A 22,067-nucleotide genomic window follows, 5' to 3' on the forward strand; every position below is an offset into this window, starting at 1 on the left:
CTTAGTAAACATGAAAGGAGCAGAATATAACAGAAGATGCTGTTGCTGATGCTCAACTGGAAACAAATGTGCTGGCTGAAACAGCCTTCTGTGGCATATAGTCCTTTGTGAATAAATCTACAGTAGTGTGAAAATGGGCATCTCTAACCAAGAGACTGTAACGTGGGATAACCTGGAAATGTCTGCACATTCCCTTCATAAAAATCATCACACACACACACACATACACACACACACACACACACACACAGACAGTAAACCAAATATATTTGGGACTTTGGGAAACACCGACGAACATTTTATCACTGTTTCCTGATGGTTTTCTTCAAACAACTAATTGATAAATCAAGAAATGAATCAACTATAAAAATGATTGTTAGTTGCATCTCTAATTCACACACACATATACACACACACGCACACACACACTCTCACACACTCACCTACGAGGAAGAGGTTGACATATTGGTTGCCCCCGAGGTTGACTGACCCCAGGCTGAAGACGTAGTAGCCAAGGCTGCCGATAAACCAGATGGACCAGCAGATGACCGTGCGAATGGCCATCCTGCAGCTGCCAAACAGGTCCAAGATGCTGATCTTGTGCTCGGACTCGCCGGAGTGGGCGGCGGAGCCAGAGGCCGCAGCCGCTTTCTCATCAATCGCAGCTCCCCTGGCGGCGTTTGAATCCAGCAGGTCAGACACCTGCCGACGGGTAAGAGGAGGAGAAAGACATCATTGTTATTATCACCATCATCACTCTAATCATCATCATCACCATCATCACTCTAATCATAATCATCACCATCATCACTCTAATCATAATCATCATCATCATCATCATCACTCTAATCATCATCATCACCATCATCATCACCATCATCATCATCATTCTAATCATCATCATCATCATCATCACCATCATCATTCTAATCATAATCATCATCATCATCATCACCATCATCATCATCATTCTAATCATCATCATCATCATCATCACCATCATCATTCTAATCATAATCATCATCATCATCATTCTAATCATAATCATCATCATCATCATCATTCTAATCATAATCATCATCATCATCACTCTAATCATAATCATCATCATCATCATCACCATCATCATTCTAATCATAATCATCATCATCATTCTAATCATAATCATCATCATCACTCTAATCATAATCATCATCATCACCATCATCATCATCATTCTAATCATCATCATCATCATCACCATCATCATTCTAATCATAATCATCATCATCATTCTAATCATAATCATCATCATCACTCTAATCATAAGCATCATCATCATCATCACCACTCTAATCATAATCATCATCATCATCATTCTATCACTCTAATCATAATCATCATCATCACTCTAATCATTATTATCATCATTACCATCATCACTCTAATTATAATCATCATCATCACCATCGTCATCACTCTAATCATCATCATCATCACTCTAATCATCATCACTCTAATCATCATAACTCTAATCATAATCTTCATCATCATCATCACTCTAATCATCATCATCATCACTCTAATTATCATCAGCATCATCAGCATCACTCTAATCATCATCACTCTGATCATCATCATCATCGTCATCACCACTACCATCATCATCACTCTAATCATCCTCACCATCACCACTCTAATCAACATCATCACCATCATCACTCTGATCATCATCATCATCACCACTCTAATCAACATCATCACCATCATCACTCTGATCATCATCATCATCACCACTCTAATCAACATCATCAGTCATCATCATCATCATCACTCTAATCATCATAATCATCTTCATCATCACTCTAATGAACATCATGAACACCCCCTTCTCACTAGAGTGCACACACACACACCACATGCACTTACCTGTAGCGTTGCGGGCAGGCCGTTGAAGCGGGCAATGGTGTCCAGGAGCTGCTGGGCCTCCTGATGCCGTCCCTTGGCCACCAGGTAGAAGGGCGTCTCAGGGAAGCTCCAGCAGAAGAGGAGGAAGGGCGCGGTGCTGAGCGTCAGGATGATCTGGTAGATCCACCACACGCGCACCAGGTAGCCCACCAGCGCCACCACCATGATGCCCACCGCGAAGGCCGCGTGCACGTGCAGCGACGTCCACGTGCGCACCTTGCTGCCCGTGAACTCCGTCACGTACACAAACACCACCACCAGGTAACCACTGGACACCTGCGACACACACACACACAGACGGTTTTCAAAAGCCAGTGTGTGTGTGTGTGTGTGTGTGTGTGTTAGTCTGTATCCTGTCAAACTCGTGAGCTAGTTCATAACACACTCACCATGGCAAGCAGGAATCGCATCGTCACAAAGAGGTAGTAGTTTCCTGAGAAGGCCACTGCCACTCCAAACATAAACTGGCACAGGCTGGTGGCCATCAGAATGGGCTTCCTCCCAACCCTATAGGAGAGACCAACGGTCAGTAAGGCTTCTAAAACACAGACACACACACTCACCTCCAGGCCTTTCCATAACACTTGGAATGCTAATAGACCTACTTTAGACTATACCCAAATTGATTTTTATTTAAAACTAAACTGTCGGTCATTAAGTAAACACAATGATTGTGTTTCACACACACACACACACACACCTTCCAGCCCTATAGGGAAAAGATACGGACAGTAAAGATGAAATGACACACACACACACAATCACAGCCACACATACACTCTGTCAAAGACACACATACACACTGATGCACAAACACAACTGACCCACTTACATCACACACACATACTCTCACTGACAACCTCCACCCACCATTTACACACACACAAATGTTAAGAAAAACACACATACACAGAGATTACGCAAGACAGCAGCTATGTGAAGTAAGAGCAGCATTCGCTTTATTTATAGATTGAGGAATTCTGGATGAGGCATTTTGGAGATGGAGACCCCCCCCCCTCCACACACACACACACACATTCCATACCATATTACGTCTTAACCTCTCTCTCTCTCTCACTCTCTGTGTGCGTGTGTGTGTTTGTGAGTGTCAAACCCTAGCTTGTGTCTTGCATAGATTATGAATCGGCCCTGAGAGGGGCAAAAGGTCAGATGTGTTCTATATGATCAAGGAAGAACTGATCACATCACCCATACACACATCCACTTAAAGAATTTATTTATTCTGTTGTATAAGTTCACTACTTTTTTGTTATGTACTAAGAATCTCCTCTATGCTTTGTTGAGACAAGTACTTATTTGTCAAAGCCAGATAAGCACTTGTCAAAATCACCACGATTTTCCTATGCCGGAAAAGTATTTGTCAACATAGATAAAGTATTTGTCAATGCAAAACAACTATGCATTTCCCAATGCCAGGAAACCATTTGTCAATAATACAACTATGCATATCCCAATGGCAGATAAGTATTTATCAATACAAAATAAGCAAGCCTGTAGCCACACACTTAAAGGTGCTATAAGCAATGCAGGGTAATGTCACTTCTGTTGACATTCAAACAAAACAGAGGGCTAGCACGCTACTCCCTCCCCTTCCCTCCCATGCAATTGAAACTCTCCCAAACGCGCATCTTGTCAGTAATTTGCTAGAACAGTTTGTTATGTTTTTATGGGCAAGGTTTGCCCAAGTTGTTTTGTGGCCGTTTTTGGAGCCTAGGCTGTCCACGGAGACCGTGTTTATTTACATTGTATCCGGGGCACAGGCAGATGTTGAGGTGATGTTAGCAGCATGTGAAAAACAATGTTTTAGCTTAGAACCCGTGTTACATCGCTTATAGCACCTTTGGAAGGGCATGTGGCACAGCATTCCTTTTTTTCAGCAGACTAATGAGAGACACACACATACTCCCCCATATCGATTGTTACCATAGATACGTTACACTGCAAACACACATCTGTGTTAAGCACACATTACCTGAATCTGCTCCACTCCGCACACGATGACCGTCAACTCCATACTGACCAGTGTCTGGGAGACCCGCAAAAAGGGAGTACCGTCTCTGAGTTGCCATTTTGCATTCTTACAGCTCAACTGGTCCATGGTCCTCTCGGGATATTATATACACTATCTAGTGTCCTTACCGCTCACCTGATCCATAGTCCTCTCAGGATATTATGTACACTATCTAGTGTCTTTGCAGCTCAAATGGTCCATGGTCCTCTCAGGATATTATGTACAATATCTAGTGTCCTTACCGCTCAACTGATCCATGGATCCTCAGACAGCCATCCGCACTCTCTTGCTCAGCTGGTCCGTGAGCTCATACTGTAGGCTCATGTACACTATCTAGTGTCCTTACAGTTCAACTTCTCAGGCAGGGATCACATTGACCAGCGCCAGGCGGCAGATGTCCTATGGTTCAGCAGCGGAACAGTTGGAGTGGCTGCGTAATGTTGGTGTTAAACAATTTGAGCGATGAACTTGGTTCAACTTTCAGTTTTCAGTCGTCAGTCACTAATCAATTTATTAAAAGGCTCTTACAGTAGCTCTCTCTCTCACTAGCACACGTGCAAGCAAGCAAGCAAGCAAACACACACAAACACACACACACACACACAGCGTGCCTTACCTGTCAGCAACGTCTCCGAAGAGGAGCGCGCCAATAAGGACGCCTAACATGAAGGTGGGTTGCGTGAGTTTGGCGAGCCACGCGTTTTCACACACCAGGTCCCAGTCGGTCACGATGCTCTGATGCACCTCGCTCAAGTCGTAAACGAATCCGCCTGGGCACGTTGCCTCCACGTTCTTTGTGCCATTGAAAACGTATCGAAGATCGTCTCCTGGGTCCAACCGGAGCGCGCGCTGACACTGGCTCAGCTCCCATTGCTGACCTGCCGCCGTCTGGACGACCACGGGCCCTTTACCGGGAGAATACAAGGACCAGATGTCCTGAAGCGATGCCGCCGTGTGGTTGACGAACAGAACATCAGTGATGTTCTCTACGCCACAGAGGAACTTTGGCGTCTCGACCAAAAACACAGAGGCGAGATAGTGAATCCCACATGATATGGCTTGGAATACGGCTGCGAAATACAGACATGCTTGGTACCTGTGAGGAAGGATGAATAATGTTTACTTCGTTGTTAGGTTAGATACTCAGGTCAATAACAAACCAGACCAGACCAGAACTTAAAAATGATTAAACGCAGATTTGTACGGAACACTGGAGGGGTCATTGCGAGATATTTTTGGTATATATCCAGATAGCGTGCACTCATTTTACTAAATTGTCTCATTTTACTCAATCTTGCGCACGTTTTTACTAAGTAGTGTGCTCATTTTAATAAATTGTGCTCTCATTTTAATAGCTGTAAATTGAGCGCACGATGCAGAGATCAAATTTCCCTCACGGGATCATATACTTACTTATACTAGTTAAATGAGCACACAATATACGAAATTGTGCACACAATCGAGTAAAATGAGACCGCAATTTAGTAAACTGACTGCACATTTTACTAAAATGAGCGCACATTCTCTCGATACACAAATAAATATTGCAATGACATCTCCTGGGCTCCGTTTGAAAACAAGACGAGTAGATGGGAAACAAGGAATAGTAGCCTAAGCCAGAACCGTTACATGACACAGAAGGAAGGACCGTTTTAAACACCGTTATGACTTGGTCAGCGTGTGCTCTACAAACTATTTTAATGTGATTTCCTTGGCCTATATGACGCAATGTTGAAAGCGCGTACGAGTCTACTTGCAGCGCATGGTCTGACCAACTTATGCTCGACATCTGGCAACAGTATGACATATAACCGCTGTGATATTATCAGAAAACTGGCTCTTAACTGAAATGCCACTTTTGGTAACACACGACTGTAACTTTACTGGTGAGTTAAATATGATATATGAAATATGATAATTACTTCAAAGCAAATTGCACAACACACAGATCCGTATGCCATAACGGTTGCAAATATGTGCCAACTAGCATGAATTCATCAATAGATTATATTTGATTTAGTAGATTAAACACACTTTTTCTACGCAGTGTTTGAACTTAGTCTAAAGGTCTAACCGTTTGAAGTGTCCAAGCTCGTCGAATAATCTCTCTACGCCGATGGTCATAATGAATCTTTAGCTGGGTCAGTTTTGGGTCCCGCGTTACCGCTATCCAGGGGGTTTGCCCTCTGACGACTGGCTCCTCACAATTTGTAAAGGTCTCTTATCAGAGATTCTGTCGAAACAGGGGCGGTTACGCCGGGAAAATTTCCACTTCTAACATCCAACAGAAAAACAACTCGGCGAAATCATGGTCAGGTTTGGAGAGCGCCACAGTCCATTCTCTCTCTGAAACTTTCGTAAAAGGTGAAAGGATACTGCCATCTCAGGAAAAACGCACACACACTTAGGCACATTGCGTCACAACATGACGCTTATTGAGATTTCAAGATATCCATTCAACCCATCTCCGCCACATGTTGGCATTGCAGGAATTTATATGAATTATATTTGAACCAGCAATTTTTGTATTTCAATCATTAAGATTGTATAACTCCTTACTGGAGGATGTTTGCACTCGTGACCCAAGTAGAGGTAGGGTGCGCTACGTGTTTGATGTGAACAAGCGTAAAGTCCTGGTTAGACAAGAACTACAGGTAACGAGGACTATGTAATTTTGCCTGGGCCTGAATCCAAACTCGTGTGGCTCTGTGTTCTATGCTAGACTTATACTTGCTAGTTTAATGAAATAAAGAAAGAAACGGAGACGAACACTGTAAATTCACACACGTTCATAACTTCTTTATCTCTCAGAATTCACTCTAAATCACATTACACGGTATCAGTATCATCTAGGTAAGTGCGCCCTCTTCTGGCATGGTAAAATAGCAGGAACAGCACATAATATGACTGAATACACAACATATTCCCCCTCTCTTAAGAAGCTTACACGTAACCAAGAACAATGCCATCTCTCTCAGACATCAGCAGTACAGTAATAATTCAAAACTTAGTAGTGCAATGACTCAAGTGCCATCTTATCAGCATCAACACAAAACTTCACCTTAGAAAATGTTAAGCTCAAACATAACCAACAGCTTTACTGCCATACCACTTTTCATATAAACGGGAGCAAGACATTTCTTGAACCTGTGAACTCAAAATGTAAACTCAAAAAATGGCATTCATAGGCATTTAAATCACAACAGCCTTGTATCAATCAATAGCACAAAGTATCTTTTCTCCGTTCAGTAGTTACGGAAGTGTATTGCTGCCACACTAAAATAAATAAAAAGGCTCAGTATTATGTAATTACGTGAAAAGTTTCTTGTTATAACAATATCTTTTTCACATTTTAACAAGATATGTATCACGTTATTACATGAAATTATCACGTTATTTCATGATAATGATATTTTCACGTTATAACGTGAAAATATCATGTTATTTCAAGATATGATTTTTTCACGTTTTTACAAGATATTTATCACGTTTTTACATGAAAATATCACGTTATTTCAAAATAACGAAACTAAACGAAACGAGGCCACGAGAGCTCATGGCTGGCATAAATGATAATCGTGTCTGACTGCTATTAGGCATACATAGTGCTGCTTGATGAGTGTTTGTTTTTGTGCATGTGTGTACAGTATGTGTGTGTAGGCTACGTGTGTGTGGTCAATTCCCAGCTTACTGAGGAGCAGCGAAGAGGGATGTGTGTGTATCAGCAGAGAGCCGCTGAGGAGGCCGATAGAGAGGTTCTGTGCAGGATAGCCTGCTCACACAGCCTGATAGTTCTGCTTTATCTTCTTATCAATACAATAAATAAAACTTTCGCTAACTTGACGCAAGAGGGAGGAAGGGCTTTGATAAATATGCGAATCTTCACGCAATGTGGGTGAATGTATTGAGCGCTCTGGCTCGGTAGCCTGCATGTCAGGTCATCGCAGTCATTTCTAAGGCTGTGGGGAAGGGATGCGGGGAGTGAGAAGTGAAGCGCTGCAGTGCACAGTGCAGGCTGCTGGAGAGCACAGCAAATTAAATATTCAAACAGCAATAGCATGCGCTTTTTGAGATCACACTGTAATTAACTTGGCCCCACCGGGAATCCTCCCGACTCTTCCGATTGCCACTCCTCTAGCCTACACACAGGGGCAGAATATTCTGGACAATGCTTGGGTGTTCGCATAGGTTATAGGCCTATAACAATACCATCCACCGTGTTCAATAACGAGACTGTCTTAAACCGAGCTTAAAATTGAATTTGATTGAGTCGTGTAAAAGAGCATATCCTAATCTGGCCTCTCGTTTCAGTTTAGTTTCATTATCTTGAATAACGTGATAATTTCATGTAATAACGTGATATCTTGTAAAAACGTAAAAATAACATATCATGAAATAACGTGATCATGTTATGTAATAACGTGATACATATCTTGTTAAAACATGAAAAAGATATTGTTATAACAAGAAACTTTTCACATAATTACATAATACTGAGCCTTTTTATTGATTTTAGTGTGGCAGCAATACGCTTCCGTAAGTAGTCAACAACAGAATTGGTTTTTTTTTCAGTATTATTTTTTTTCACATTTCCAACAGTATTATTTTTTCCCACCCACTAACTAGTGTTCATACTCCTGAAGCCAAGCAGGCTCCTTTCTCACTCTCACAGCTCTGTCCATGACCCCAGCGCCAACTGGTTGTTGGGGCGGCTCAGGTTGCTGGGCCGACTCCAGCACAGGAGCAGGGCCAGGGCAGGCCACTGGTTCGGGGTCTGCATCCCTGTCTGCTTCACTCTCAGGGACCAGAGATAGGTGGGTAGCGTTCCATGTACGCCCATTCTCCAGCACAAAGGCACTCGAACCAGCTCTGCGTATCACTCGGGTAGGTCTCTGAAACTTAGATAGTCCCTTTTTCACATGGAAAGGTTTCTTTACTCTGACTAAGCTTCCCTCTTTGATCTTTGGCACACGTGCTCCCCTTTTCACATCAGTGTAGGTTTTCAATGCCTCCTGTTTGGCAGCGACCCGACTGCGTAGTTGTTCATCTGGCAGTGGATCAGGTTTGCGAGCCGGGCCGATGGTTACTCTGGTGCGCATCGGTCAGTTGCACATGAGTTCATGCGGTGACACCCCTGTGGTACCATGGTAAGTGAGCAAAAAGTCCTGCACAAACGGCTTCCATGGCCTTTTCCCTTGTCCGGCAGATAGCAATGTCTCTTTGAGAACGCGGTTCCAGCGCTCTACAGCTCCGTTCGCTTGTGGATAGTAGAGAGACACTTTCCTGTGTTTGATGTCTCTCGCTACGAGGTACTCAGCAAACTCGCTGGAGGTGAACTGCGCTCCATTGTCACTCACCAGTTCTGTAGGATTTCCAAACCGGGCAAACACCGTAGATAGAAAGGAAGTGATTGCTGCACTTGTGATGGTAGCAGTAAAAGCGACCTCCGGCCACGTTGTGTAATAGTCAATCAGCGTCACTGCAAAGCGACAGTCCCAGTTTGCTGACTCGAACAGTCCCACAATGTTTATGCCCACTTTCTGCCACGGGGCATCAGGCAGTGGGACGGGCTGGAGAGGGGCGGCATGTGTCTTGGCACTTTTGTCATTCAGCCGGCACGAACCACATGTAGGGATAGCCTCCTGCACAGACATGTCCATACCGGGCCACCAGTATAAGTCCCGCAGCATCTGTTTGGTGCGGACAACCCCCTGATGTGTCTCGTGTGCCAAGTCCACCAGCTGTTTCCTTAAGGCGACTGGCACAAGTCGTCGGTGAGGGCCCCTGTATATGATTATATTGTGGATTGACAGTTCATCTCTTGTGGTAAAGTATGCTTTGAGCTCATCTGGTAGGGACTTTGCTGTCTTAGGCCAGCCCCTGTTTATCTGTGTTCTAAGAGCTGTGAGCTCAGGGCACGCCTCACATGCCTCGGTAAACTTGTTCAAAAACAATCGGCAACTTGATTTTGTGAGCCAGGACTGTACTCCACGTCATAGGTGAAGCACAAGAGTCTCGCAGACCAACGTGCAATATGCATCCCTGCGCGGCCCAGGCCTTTTGTTGCGAGCAGTGTGGTCAAAGCCTGGTGGTCTGTGCGCAGTGTGAATCTAGTACCCCATAAGGAAGTCCTCCATTTTTCAGCAGCCCACACACAGGCCAGCCATTCAACAATAGAGTACTTGCGTTCTGCAGGGTTAAGTGTACGTGATGCACATGCAACTGTGCGCTCTGTTCCATCCGTGTGTAGTTGTGTCAGTACCGCCCCCAAGCCATAATCTGATGCGTCTGGAGACACAAAGGTGGGGAGGCTGGGGTCGAAGATGGACAGCGCTGGGCTGTTCAGAATGCAGTCCTTAACCGGAAAAACCACCCTTGGGTAAAATACACATACACGCCAGGCACCGGCTACAAAAAGGTAGCGATGGAGTTTCTCAGACATACGTCATGACAAAGCCAGCGAAAAAGAAGCAAAAACCGAGAAAACAGTAAGGAAATTGCCAATACTGCATAGTTTACCTTTAACTGGAGGCCGGCTCCCTTGATCGCGGCGAGCACCTCCTGCAGGTTGAGATCATGTACCTTCTTGACCTTTCCGTACACTATGACGTCGTCCAAGTAGTACTGGACCCCCTTGCAGCCTTTCAGTACAAGCGACATCATCTTGGAGAACGCACTTGGAGCTGAACACAGTCCATACGGTACTCGTTTGAACCGGAACAGTCCGTCATGCGTTATGAATGCAGTTAAGTCCGTCATGCGTTATGAATGCAGTTAAGTCCGTCATGCGTTATGAATGCGGTTAAGTCCGTCATGCGTTATGAATGCGGTTAAGTCCGTCATGCGTTATGAATGCAGTTAAGTCCGTCATGCGTTATGAATGCAGTTAAGTCCGTCATGCGTTATGAATGCAGTTAAGTGCGGTTAAGTCCGTCATGCGTTATGAATGCGGTTAAGTCCGTCATGCGTTATGAATGCGGTTAAGTCCGTCATGCGTTATGAATGCGGTTAAGTCCGTCATGCGTTATGAATGCGGTTAAGTCCGTCATGCGTTATGAATGCGGTTAAGTCCGTCATGCGTTATGAATGCAGTTAAGTCCGTCATGCGTTATGAATGCAGTTAAGTCCGTCATGCGTTATGAATGCAGTTAAGTCTCGGCTCTCCTCTGCCAAGAGCATCTGATGATAAGCATTCGCGAGGTCGATTGTGGAAAACACCGTAGCGCCACTCATTTCGGAGAACAATTCATCCATATGAGGGAGTGGGTAACTGTCCATCACTATCGCCTTGTTAGGCTCACGCAAGTCCACGCACAACCTCACCGCACCGTTCTTTCGTCGTGTGACCACGATGGGTGAGACCCATTGAGATGCATCAATCCTCTCTATCACGTCCATCTCCAACAGTCTCTCAAGCTCCGTGGAGACAGCTTGCCTCACGGAAATAGGAAGCCTCCGCAGTTTCTGTTGGACGAGCTGTACTGCTTCGTTGCCCTCCTTCACTTTCACACGGTGGAGAAAAACCTTGGCTAAGCCCAGTTTCACACCGGTCACTGGTCCAGTTTTGACCTCAGTCACTGGAGCCGCAGGTGAGAGCACAGTATTGTCTACAATGGAAAGTCTCAGTGTCCTATCCCCAAGACAGCGGTACCTGTCTTTTTAACAACGTATAATGTAGCTGGTACTATAGTCTTAGCATGCTGCACTGTAGCTGATAAGCAGCCTAGCACTGGGATATCTGACTTTGTGTATGACACTAACTTAACCTCTGGTTCAGTCAGGGGCACATTACTGAAGTGCTCTCTGTAGATGGGCTCAGGAATAATAGACACAGCGGCACCCGTATCTACCACTAGCTCTACTGGGCAGTAACTTGACTTTGCATTAATAGTCACTTCACACGTTATTTTCTGAGCTGGCTGAGTTTGATAAATTCTCAGCACGCTAACTACACTTACTTTAGCTGGCTTTTCAGAAGACATACACACTTTGGCAAAGTGTCCCACTTCATTGCATTTACGGCAGGCCACTTTCAGCGCAGGGCAGTCTGGAGCATTTGCAAGATGAGTAGATGACCCACACCTAAAACAGCATCGGTCCTGTCCTGGCCTGGCATTTGCAGGTGCAGCGGAGTGGTTGTTCATCACTCTGTTTTTGAATGGACGTTTAGGCTTCGCCGTCACAGCTTGCACGGGAGCCCGAGACTCTGGACCTAGAGTCTGTGCATATCCTATGGCAGCTTCCACCTGACATGCCACTTTCAATGTCTTCTCTAGTGTCAAGTTTGCATCACTTTGCACTAACAGTCTTTTGCGCACTTTAGCGCAGCTTCAATCAATCAATCAATCAGATTTATTTATATAGCACATTTAAACATGATTTGCATCAACCAAAGTGCTTTACAGAGACCAGTGGGAAGCAAACATATAACATATAACAAATAAGACAGAGGCAAGCCATACAAAAAAACATCATAAAGCAGACGATACAAATACACGAAAGAGACGACAGTACAAGCAGGGCTCCGGTCAAGATGAATCGGGAAACGCTAGAGAGAAAAGGTATGTTTTGAGCTGGGATTTAAAAGAGTCAACTGAAGGGGCGAATCTGATGGAGGTAGGGATGCTGTTCCACAGTTTGGGGGCAGCAAAGGCACGGTAGCCCCTGTGCTTGAGATTGGCCTTCAGCTCTGTCAGTAACCCCTGCGTGGCCGATCTAAGGGACCTAACATTAGAGTAGGGGGAGAGGAGGTCTGAGATGTAGGGGGGGGCTTTTCCATTAATCTGCCTTAGCGGCTGCGTTTAGGACTAGCTGCAGGCTCTTGTGCCTGTTAACAGTCTATCGGCTGCGTTTAGGACTAGCTGCAGGCTCTTGTGCCTGTTAACAGTCTAGTGGCTGCGTTTAGGACTAGCTGCAGGCGGGACAGGGATGATTCAGTGATGCCGGTATAGAGGGAGTTGCAGTAGTCTAGTTGTGATGTGATGAGAGCATGAATTACCCTTTCAAGATCTGGGGGGTTGAGAAGGGTCTTAATCTTTGCAATATTTCTGAGTTGAAAAAAGCTGACTTTCACCACTGCATTTATCTGCCTGTCAAACCGGAGCTCTGAGTTAAAAATGACACCCAGATTCCTAGCATGGGGCCTAGTGAGGGTGGAGAGGGTGCCTAGGCTGCTGGAGATGGTACTGACTGAGCTTGGGGGACCAAAAAGGACAATCTCACACTTGCTTTCATTAAGCTGCAGAAAGTTGTGTGCCATCCAGGAGTTAATTTCAGCAAGGCAGGACGTGAGACTGTCGATCTTGGACTGGTCGTTTGGTTTCAGAGGGAGATAAAGCTGTGTGTCGTCTGCGTAGCTATGAAAGGAGACATTGTATTTCTGAATAATTAAACCAAGGGGGAGCATATATAGGGAAAACAAAATGGGGCCCAGAATGGAGCCTTGTGGGACTCCGCAGGACAGGGGGGCTGAGGGGGAGAAACAGTTGGCGATGTTAACAGAAAAGGATCTGTTGGCGAGGTAGGAGGTGAACCAGGATAGAGCAGTGCCTCTAAGACCGACCCCATGTTGGAGACGATCAAAAAGGATCGTATGGTCGATAGTGTCAAACGCTGCACTGAGGTCAAGCAGCATGAGGACAGCACAGTGACGATCATCTGCAGCGAGGAGCAGGTCATTAGACACTCTCAGCAGGGCTGATTCGGTGCTGTGCCCCGCCCTAAACCCTGACTGGAATTTATTCTGTAATGGACTCCTGCGATCTCTGAATTCTTTGTCTGAACTTGTGACGTTCCACCACAACGTTTATTGCAGGGTTGAAGTGTGCACGCAGTGCATCCATTGCCTCTTTATAGGACGCCTATCCCTTACTGCCACTGGGAAAGACCCATGGCCTCAACTGACAACCAACAGGAACCAAACCTTTTTTTTTTATGCCTAACCTCACTGTGTGTTCACTGTGTGCTGAGTCACTAATTCACGGATTGGGATAAATGCAGAGACCAAATCAGAATCAACAACATTTCCGGAAAGGTACTGGCTTGATGGAATTCATTCTGGACTCTCTATCCGACCACATAAAGACCTCGGGATACTTCGGTTTGGCTTTAGGGACCCTCTACTCACTACCGCGTAAGTGTAATGTTGTTTGGAACTGTAGAAGAGGTATAAAAATAGCATTTTGTAGCGGCGAAATGATATGCCCGCGTCACGTCCAGGCTAACGAGCTTTGACTAAAAACGGTAACATCGAACTTTCTCAAAACACATCCGAATGACATGATTTGGGTGTCAACTCAACGTATGTACTCCCAATCATCCGTAAATTGATCTGAAGTGCATTTTACTCCGGATAATTCCTTTAAGTAAGGGATAACGGCCGCCGAGGTATCCTGTTATACAGAATTAATAGAACGTTGATTAAACTTTTTTACCAGATCTACTTCATAGGTGTCCCGTTATTCAGAATTAATAGCCACCGCACCAGCCAATCAGAAATGAGAATTTTTTCTGTCCGGGTGATAACATACTGTAATTGGTGGGGTTCACTCCTCAGCTTCCCACCCCCCCCCCCCATGCCAGAGGACAGCCAGTAGCTGCTTTAACATGAATCACATGTTCTCAGGGGGAATATACAGTCATTCCTGAGCTCTCTGTTCATTCCTCAAAGGCTACCACACACACACACACACACACACACACACACACACACTAAATACTCCATCACTCTCACACACACATACACTCATACAAGTACATTACAAACAAGCAAACATGTGCCAGGGAGCTTCAGCAGCCACATGGCCAGGATTGACCATGAGATAGATACTTTATTAATCCTTTATAGCAGCTATGCATCACTAGATTACCACAACACACACACTACATCCAACACACACTACGTCAAACGTTGCAAGACATGAGCATGTGTGGGAGGCATTATGCTGTGTGTTCATTCATGTGTGTGTGTGTAAGGGAGAGTACTGTCAGCACATGACGATCTTATGTAGGTGCTCATGGAACAGTGCAGACGTCTCAGTGGAGCTGTTCATCCAGGCACAGGACAAATTCAGTCAGATAAGGTGAGACCATGCGTGGGAGCGCGGGGATTATGCAGACCAGTTAGTGTGTGTGTGTGTGTGTGTGTGTGTGTGCACCTATTTGTGTACGTGGAGTTGCCGTTGCTGTGCACACCACACCGATTGGAGCTACAAACGCTCATTGACTGGCCAGACATCTGACCGATGGCTTAGTGTGCGGTCCCTATGTGCCAGCCACCAACCATAGTATAGAAATGGAGATAGGTAGATAGAAAGGCCACTGCAAAGGGTCATGAGGCAGCTCTCTACCTCTTTGAGCAAAGGGTCAGGAATAGCCTACGTATGCTGCATTATCAATTATTCAGAACAACAAAAGTCTAAAAGTCTTATATGCAAGTAGCATGCAAAAGAAGTTGAACAACAACAAAAAAAAAACACACACACCCTTTGTGTCAGCCAGAAATTATAGGATTTCCTATAATAACTATTAATGTAGTGTTTGTATAGTGTAAGTTGCTTTGGACAAAACCGTCTGCCAAATACCATAAACATAAATAAACATTTATAGTGAATATAAGCAACAGGCAGTTATTAACATGCTCATAATTTACCGAACTCAACATGAACAGTTTTCTCTACTCTACAAGGCTAAACGGAAATACTGACCATCAAAGAGTGTGTGTGTGTGTGACTCAAACTTAACTACTGATTAGAAATCAATGGAATGTTTGCCTCATCAATGAAATTGACTGGATAAATCAGATGTTGTTATCAAGTTGGTCTTCCCTGCTGTTGATTGGCTGAAGACACATCATTTTGTACAAGACAAAGAGAACATCAGCTATGCAGGGGGAGAAAGGGAGGGATGAATGGAAGCTGTGGGGAAGAATTGAAAAGCTTTTCATTAGAGGTTATCGTCTTTTATTGTATATTGTCCATATAGAGTGTCTTAATTGGTTTATTCTGTGTCTCTGTTTCAGCGGTTTTGATTTATGTATTGCATTATGTCTGTGAGTAGTGTGTCTGACCAGTTTGCTGTAGTTGCTGTGAGGGAGAGGAGAAAGGCTGTCCTCGTCAAATCGAATCGTTTCCTTCAGCCTTTGCTGTGTGCAGCAAGCTCCATGTCTGAACAAAGGTTCAATTCATTGCCAGACATAGCAACACACACACGCACGCACGCAAATACATACAGACACACATAAATACACACACACATAAGCAGATTTATCAGCAGTGTAGACCATCAAATGGTGCCGCCTCGATGTTGGTCTTTGACCTGATACAGAATATGTGTCTGACTGTAGAGGCAGTCAGAGGAAACACAAAGCCCAGTTGCAAATCTTAATCAAGAGAGAGAGTGTGTGTGTTGAGAAGTTTACTTGTGATGTTCCATTAAGATGAGTTAGATTCCTGATTGGTCTATTTCACTCTAACTCTAACATGCATGAATTCTCTGTGTGTACAGCTCCCTCTGTTGGATGCTTGATGACATTACACAGTAACGTAAAGCTTTCCTTGTATTGGTGCTATTCCATGAAGCAGTAATTCACACATAATATCTACCATGTGATATTTTCAAAAGACAAGACCACATTTTGAATACATACACCTATCAGTGCTTATTCCGTCACCCCACTAGCCTGGAGATTCCAGACCCTTGTAATCTAGAAAGATTCTGGCCACAAATAATGTAATGGCCCAACTGGAGAGGTGGCACCAAGCGTGCATTAGAATAACACAACACGACCAACATTTACAGACTGATTCCGTACTTCGATGCAATTGGATAACACTACAACTGTCATCCGTGTAGCTCGCCTCTTGCCCGCCTATATCAGATACACCGATGTGATTGGCTCCCTGCGATACAAGTGGCAAAAGTTGCTCGATTTTTGAGCTGTTGCTCACCTGTCCATCATCGTAAAGCCTGATTTGATTGGTCCGCCCGATTTAGGGTGAGCATACTTCCACCACAATGGAGCAATGCCAGACCGAACTTCCCGTGGGGCGGGACTAAGTTTGGAATGGCACCCAGGCTAGATAAACCAGTGACTGGACCCTCCAGATGTAGCCATCTTTATACTGTTATACTATACACATTCACTGGACTCAGGTGACCTCCATTTCACTAATTGTGAGACTATTAGCACCGCTTTCTCTTGTCCTGCTGGAAAAGGAAACCAGCATCTCCATAAAGCTTGTCAGCGGATGGAAGCATGAAGTGCTCTAAAATCTCCTGGTAGAAGGCTGCATTGACGGCAAAGATTCTAGAATAGAGCTCCGCTCTAGAATCTTTGATTGACGGGTTCAGGAGTAGCTTGAAACAGGAAATGCACTTGTAGCCCATTTCATGGACATGTCTGTTCGTATAGTGACTCCAGCCTCAGTCCACTCCTTGTGAAGTTCCCCCAAGTTCTTGACTCAGCTTTGCTTAACAATCCTTTCAAAGCTGCAGTCATTCCTGTTGCTTGTGCACTTTTTTCTACCACACTTTCTATCACACTGCCAGTGAGTGTAAAGAACTTTGTTGGCGTTGCATGCATCGGTTGTGGAGACACAGCTGTGCGCAGTTTCACGCGAGTCATCATTGCCCTTGGACATTTTCAGCCGGTTGGAAATTGGACTCATTTTATTTTTAATTTGTATTTATTTTATTTATTAACTTGTTTGTTGTCTGTCTTGCATGTCTTGGTGTCACGGGTACGCTGGCGACTACGCCGCTCCGTCCGGCATCTTTTGCGTTTGTTATTTCTTAAAGGTGCGATTTGTAGGATTGTTACCGAACGTTCTGCAGGCCAAAATCAAAACACTGGTTAACGTTCTCAAGACTACCAGACGCGAGCCTCTTCTGGGTTGCCAGATGTAATGAAGACTGTATAGCTATGATGAAGACTTAGCTAACGTTAGTTGACCTGCAGCTGCTTTAACGTTTCTCCAACCATGACCCAGCTACACATTACGGAAACAGTGAAAACAAAAAAATACCTCTCTAACCAACGTAACATATTTAGCTGAAGTTAGCGATGCAGATGAGGTTTAGCCTAGGCTACCTGTTGTGGAGAAATATGGCCAGCTCTGCGTCAGACTTGATATTCTTCGTTTGACGAAGACGTCACCATCTCAGGAAGCTCCTCCGATGTCCACTTAATTTGTTTCTTGTTTTAATTTTGGAATTTTGCCAGCCTCTGTAGGCGTTCATGACTAGCCTACAACTGACAGCTGTTGACAGTTGGCCTTTGCTAATTTGGCAACCCAAATAGGAGGACGCGCTAGCCCATTATTAATACGCTATTCTAGAATTAATCGTTCAAAACATAAACGAAAATTCCAAGAGATTCCGCCCCGTAACTCATTTTTTTCATGGGTTTTACGGGTTAGAGTAATGTTGTCAAATAAGCCATTACTTCAATTCATCGTGTTTCCTTACTCTCTGACAACATATGGTGGTCATTTTTGGAATGGTTACAGTTTATTTTCCATTATTTCCTACATACTGGACCTTTAAATGTAGTTCTATTACTTGGTGTCACGGGTACGCTGGCGACTACGCCACTCCGTCCGCTATTGTCTTTGTTAGTCTATGTGTCAATGACAATGTCTTTGCCTATATGTGGAGCGCTTTGGGTTGCACTCTGTGCACGTTAAATGCGCTATACAAATAAAACTGACTTGACTTGACTTGACTTTCCTCTTCCAGTCAACTTTCCATTAATATGCTTTGATACAGCACTCTTAGAACAGCCAGCCCATTCTGCAATGACCTTCTCTGTGTTACCCTCCTTGTGGCGGCACTAGAGTTGATTTCACATGAAATTACCCTGATCTGTTGACTTTCAGGTTCTTATTTGCAACTCAACCACTAGAGGGCAGTGTTTGTTCGTCACTGAAAAACAGAACGAGCTTTATCAAATAAACGCAAATGAAAGATAGGGGGCTCACTTAGTGAGCAGGAGACAAGTGTCTTAATTCAAGTGTAGCCTATTGTATTACAGTAAGTTTAGTTGTTTATGGTTGCATATGGGTAATCAAAGGGTAGGCTATATATTTTCTCACTTTTTGTGTTCAATTAATCTGTGATATTTTAAGACTCTAATTAATAAGGCTTATTTAAATAAATAAAGTGTTAGCCTCTAAATTCATCTCCTAGAATTTGAATTTAGCCTACTTTCATTATTTCTAGCGGCACGAGCAACTCAATCTGTGCAGATTGATGATTTATTTTCTATTTCTATTCTATTCTATTAATTACACTATACAAAGTATGAATTAGGCCATAGGCTACTGCAGTTTTATATATACCTGTAATAAGCCACAGACCTACCTCTTATCACTGGACTCATACGTGTAGGCCAGGCCTTGTGGCAGGTGGTGTCACGAACCTTTACCCACCTGTCCACCAGGCGCAAGGCTCGCTTTTCCGACACTTTTTTATGCCCAGTGGCCTCACGCGGCTAATCCTCTCATCTGACGTCAGGAGCAATGGCGGACCTGGATGGAAGCGACGCGTCTACCAGCGCGACCCAAGGTGAGAAGTTTCGGTGGATGAATTTTAAAATATATATTTGCTCCATCGGTGGGTTGTTTGAGAAAGTTTCCTAAACGATATTATAAGTTTTCCGAAGCATGAGCATGAGCGCGTCATAGTCTGCACGAGCGTGCCAACTGGGAATAGCCTACCTAATGATTGGAAGCAGTGAGCGCCGAGTCACGGGAACGGGATTAACTATCAACGACTGGCCACGGTGGCCGGTTTATGAATACCTTTAACTAAGTTCTATTAGCAACATTTAAATGGACAGCGACTGTCTTCACTGCGTCACTAGGCTACTTTTGAAAATGACATACATTGACACCTGTTGATCGTTTAGTTATGTTACATTCTATTTAGCAGGTGTATTACACCAGGCTCAGTGTCTATGCCGCGGTTTTACGGATGCAACAGGTGCATTTTCACACGACGTTTTACAGTTCGCCTTTTATATTATGAATTTGTATGCCTATTCGTCGGGAGGCTTTGATAGTAGCCTAACACAAGTTGGATAGCCTACTCAAAGATGAAATGCTATTTTGCCATCTTAAAACTAGATGTTGTGATAACAAAATATTGAAGCGTTTGGAGAAAGAAAAAGACATTCCGTTGCAATATAAGGCTTTGTTTCAGTAACCTACACAAGTGGTTCGACAGCTTGTTTCGATGGAGACGTCCGGGTTAGACTGACCGGGCTGCCTGCCGGTACGCTAATCCCTTGCGGGTTGTCCTGGTTTAATGCTTAGAATGTTTAGCGACCCACCGGGAACGGAGAATGAAAGAGCCGGTTACCCTGGCACCAATGTCAAAGGTGTACTGATATGAAAACCGTAAAGTGTCTTTAAATTGTGTTGAAATATCTGGGTCTAGCGATTGTGTAAAAATGGGACAAACTTGTGTTTGAAAGTTTTCAATCGGTTCTGTGCTATTGGAAGTGTTCATGGGTTAGTTTGCTGTTGAGGGGAAAGGTTGAAGTGGGTGTGGAGTATGCGTGCCTGTCGGCTACGTGTAGGTTGTTTACCTTTGTGTCGCACTGTGTGGAAGTCAACGTTTTACTTTCTGTTAGAAGGGCGGCCAAAGATCACAATGCCAAGTGTGTGTGTGTTAGGCAGGTGGTTGATGAAGTATGTGTAGGTGATGTGTATATGGTGGATGGCAATATAATTGTAATTATGCATAGGTTATATGAAGGTTTGTGAAGGGCATTTCTTTTGGATATTTGGATTTCCATGGATATCTTTGCCTATCTTTAGTATCAGTCATAAATAATTACATTACGCATCTGACGGATCATTGGATTGCTTTGTGTGTGTGTGTGTGTGTGTGTGTGTGTGCTAGGGGGATTGAAAGAGGGAGAAGAGAATGCTGCGGAAAGAGAGCAGACACACATGAAGGTTGGGGCTAGAAGGAAGGAGGTGTGTGTGTGTGTGTGTGTGTGTGTGTGTGTGTATGTGTGTGCGGAAATGTGTCCTCGGATAATAGAAAAGTATGTGTTTTTGGTGGTGTCTTTGTTTGCAGGCTCTCAGAAGGCAGAACAATGTGTTTAAAAGAGGTGCAGTGTCTCCTTACAGCACCGTTTCCCAACCTGGGGTTCAGGCCCCCATGTGGGGTCACCTGAAATTCAAATGGGGTCGCCTGAGATACTGGGCATCTTACAATCAACAGTGCATTATATAAAATATATATATGAAAAACCCCATGATATCCAAGTTAAGTAACTAATTGGATCATTCATTACAATCTAGCTATGTAAGATTAAACTTAGACATCCCCCATGATGAGATCATCATGGGTAATAATGCTTGATAATTGTTCCAAACAAAGTAGCAAAACAACCAGTCGAGTTAGTCAAACAAACAAATAAGCCTGCTAGGACATTTGGGGAAATAAACCGTTCTCAACTGGATGTAAGAACAGAGATGAGATGCACTCTCTCTCAGAGCGTGTTGTGAATGATTGGGGTTGCCAACGTTTTGTGGCATCAAAATAGGGTCACCTGCCAAAAAAGGTTGGGAACCCCTGCCTTAGAGAGTGTGTGAAAAGAAGTAGCTTGGGCAAAAAAAGGTGTTTTCTCATGTGAAGTTGTTTGGGGGTGGGTCCACCTTGAACCCTGCCCTCTGGACAGTATGTTTTAATGTCAGAGTGTCTCAAGCTATGACAATCCTAAAGTTTTGTCTGCGGACATATCCCTACTGTACAGTATATCAACAATGCATAAAGAAACAACTGTAGGGTAAACTTTACAGTGTCAACAAATTCGAAAGACATGTAATATGAGTCCAACTGCACTAAAGAGTCCAAAGAAACAAATAGGATTAGAGGGTCAACTCAAAGGGGTCAGCAAACCTCAAAGAAATGTATACAGGATCACCTACAGAGTCAGCCAATCCAAAGACAGTGATTTTGTGAGCGACTTCAAAGTTGCGCCGGATGAGAATAATAGAATGTAAGGGTGATTTCTGTGTATAGGCACTGGCTGGGCCAGCCGTGTCTGTTCACCTAATGTGCCCTCTTGGCCTGA

General features: G+C 44.1%; 1 protein-coding gene across 1 annotated transcript in view; it reads right to left on the reverse strand.

The window, feature by feature from the left end:
* Positions 1-6,178, reverse strand: part of slc22a16 (solute carrier family 22 member 16) — a 16,605-nt gene extending 10,427 nt beyond the window's left edge. The window contains exons 1-5 of the mRNA XM_076272374.1: positions 6,054-6,178; positions 4,596-5,075; positions 2,337-2,454; positions 1,909-2,223; positions 444-702 (exon numbers count right to left, since the gene is read on the reverse strand). Coding sequence (XP_076128489.1) covers positions 444-702; positions 1,909-2,223; positions 2,337-2,454; positions 4,596-5,075; positions 6,054-6,103 — 1,222 coding nt within the window. The 5' untranslated portion in view covers positions 6,104-6,178. The remainder of the gene's footprint in view (positions 1-443; positions 703-1,908; positions 2,224-2,336; positions 2,455-4,595; positions 5,076-6,053) is intronic.
* Positions 6,179-22,067: the final 15,889 nt, after the last annotated feature.

This window comes from Alosa pseudoharengus, unplaced genomic scaffold, assembly GCF_046254945.1.
Source record: "Alosa pseudoharengus isolate Yale_2024_CS ecotype anadromous, Long Island Sound unplaced genomic scaffold, YU_APseudo_1.1 YU_APseudo_1.1_scf_7, whole genome shotgun sequence".
Taxonomy (NCBI): domain Eukaryota; kingdom Metazoa; phylum Chordata; class Actinopteri; order Clupeiformes; family Clupeidae; genus Alosa; species Alosa pseudoharengus.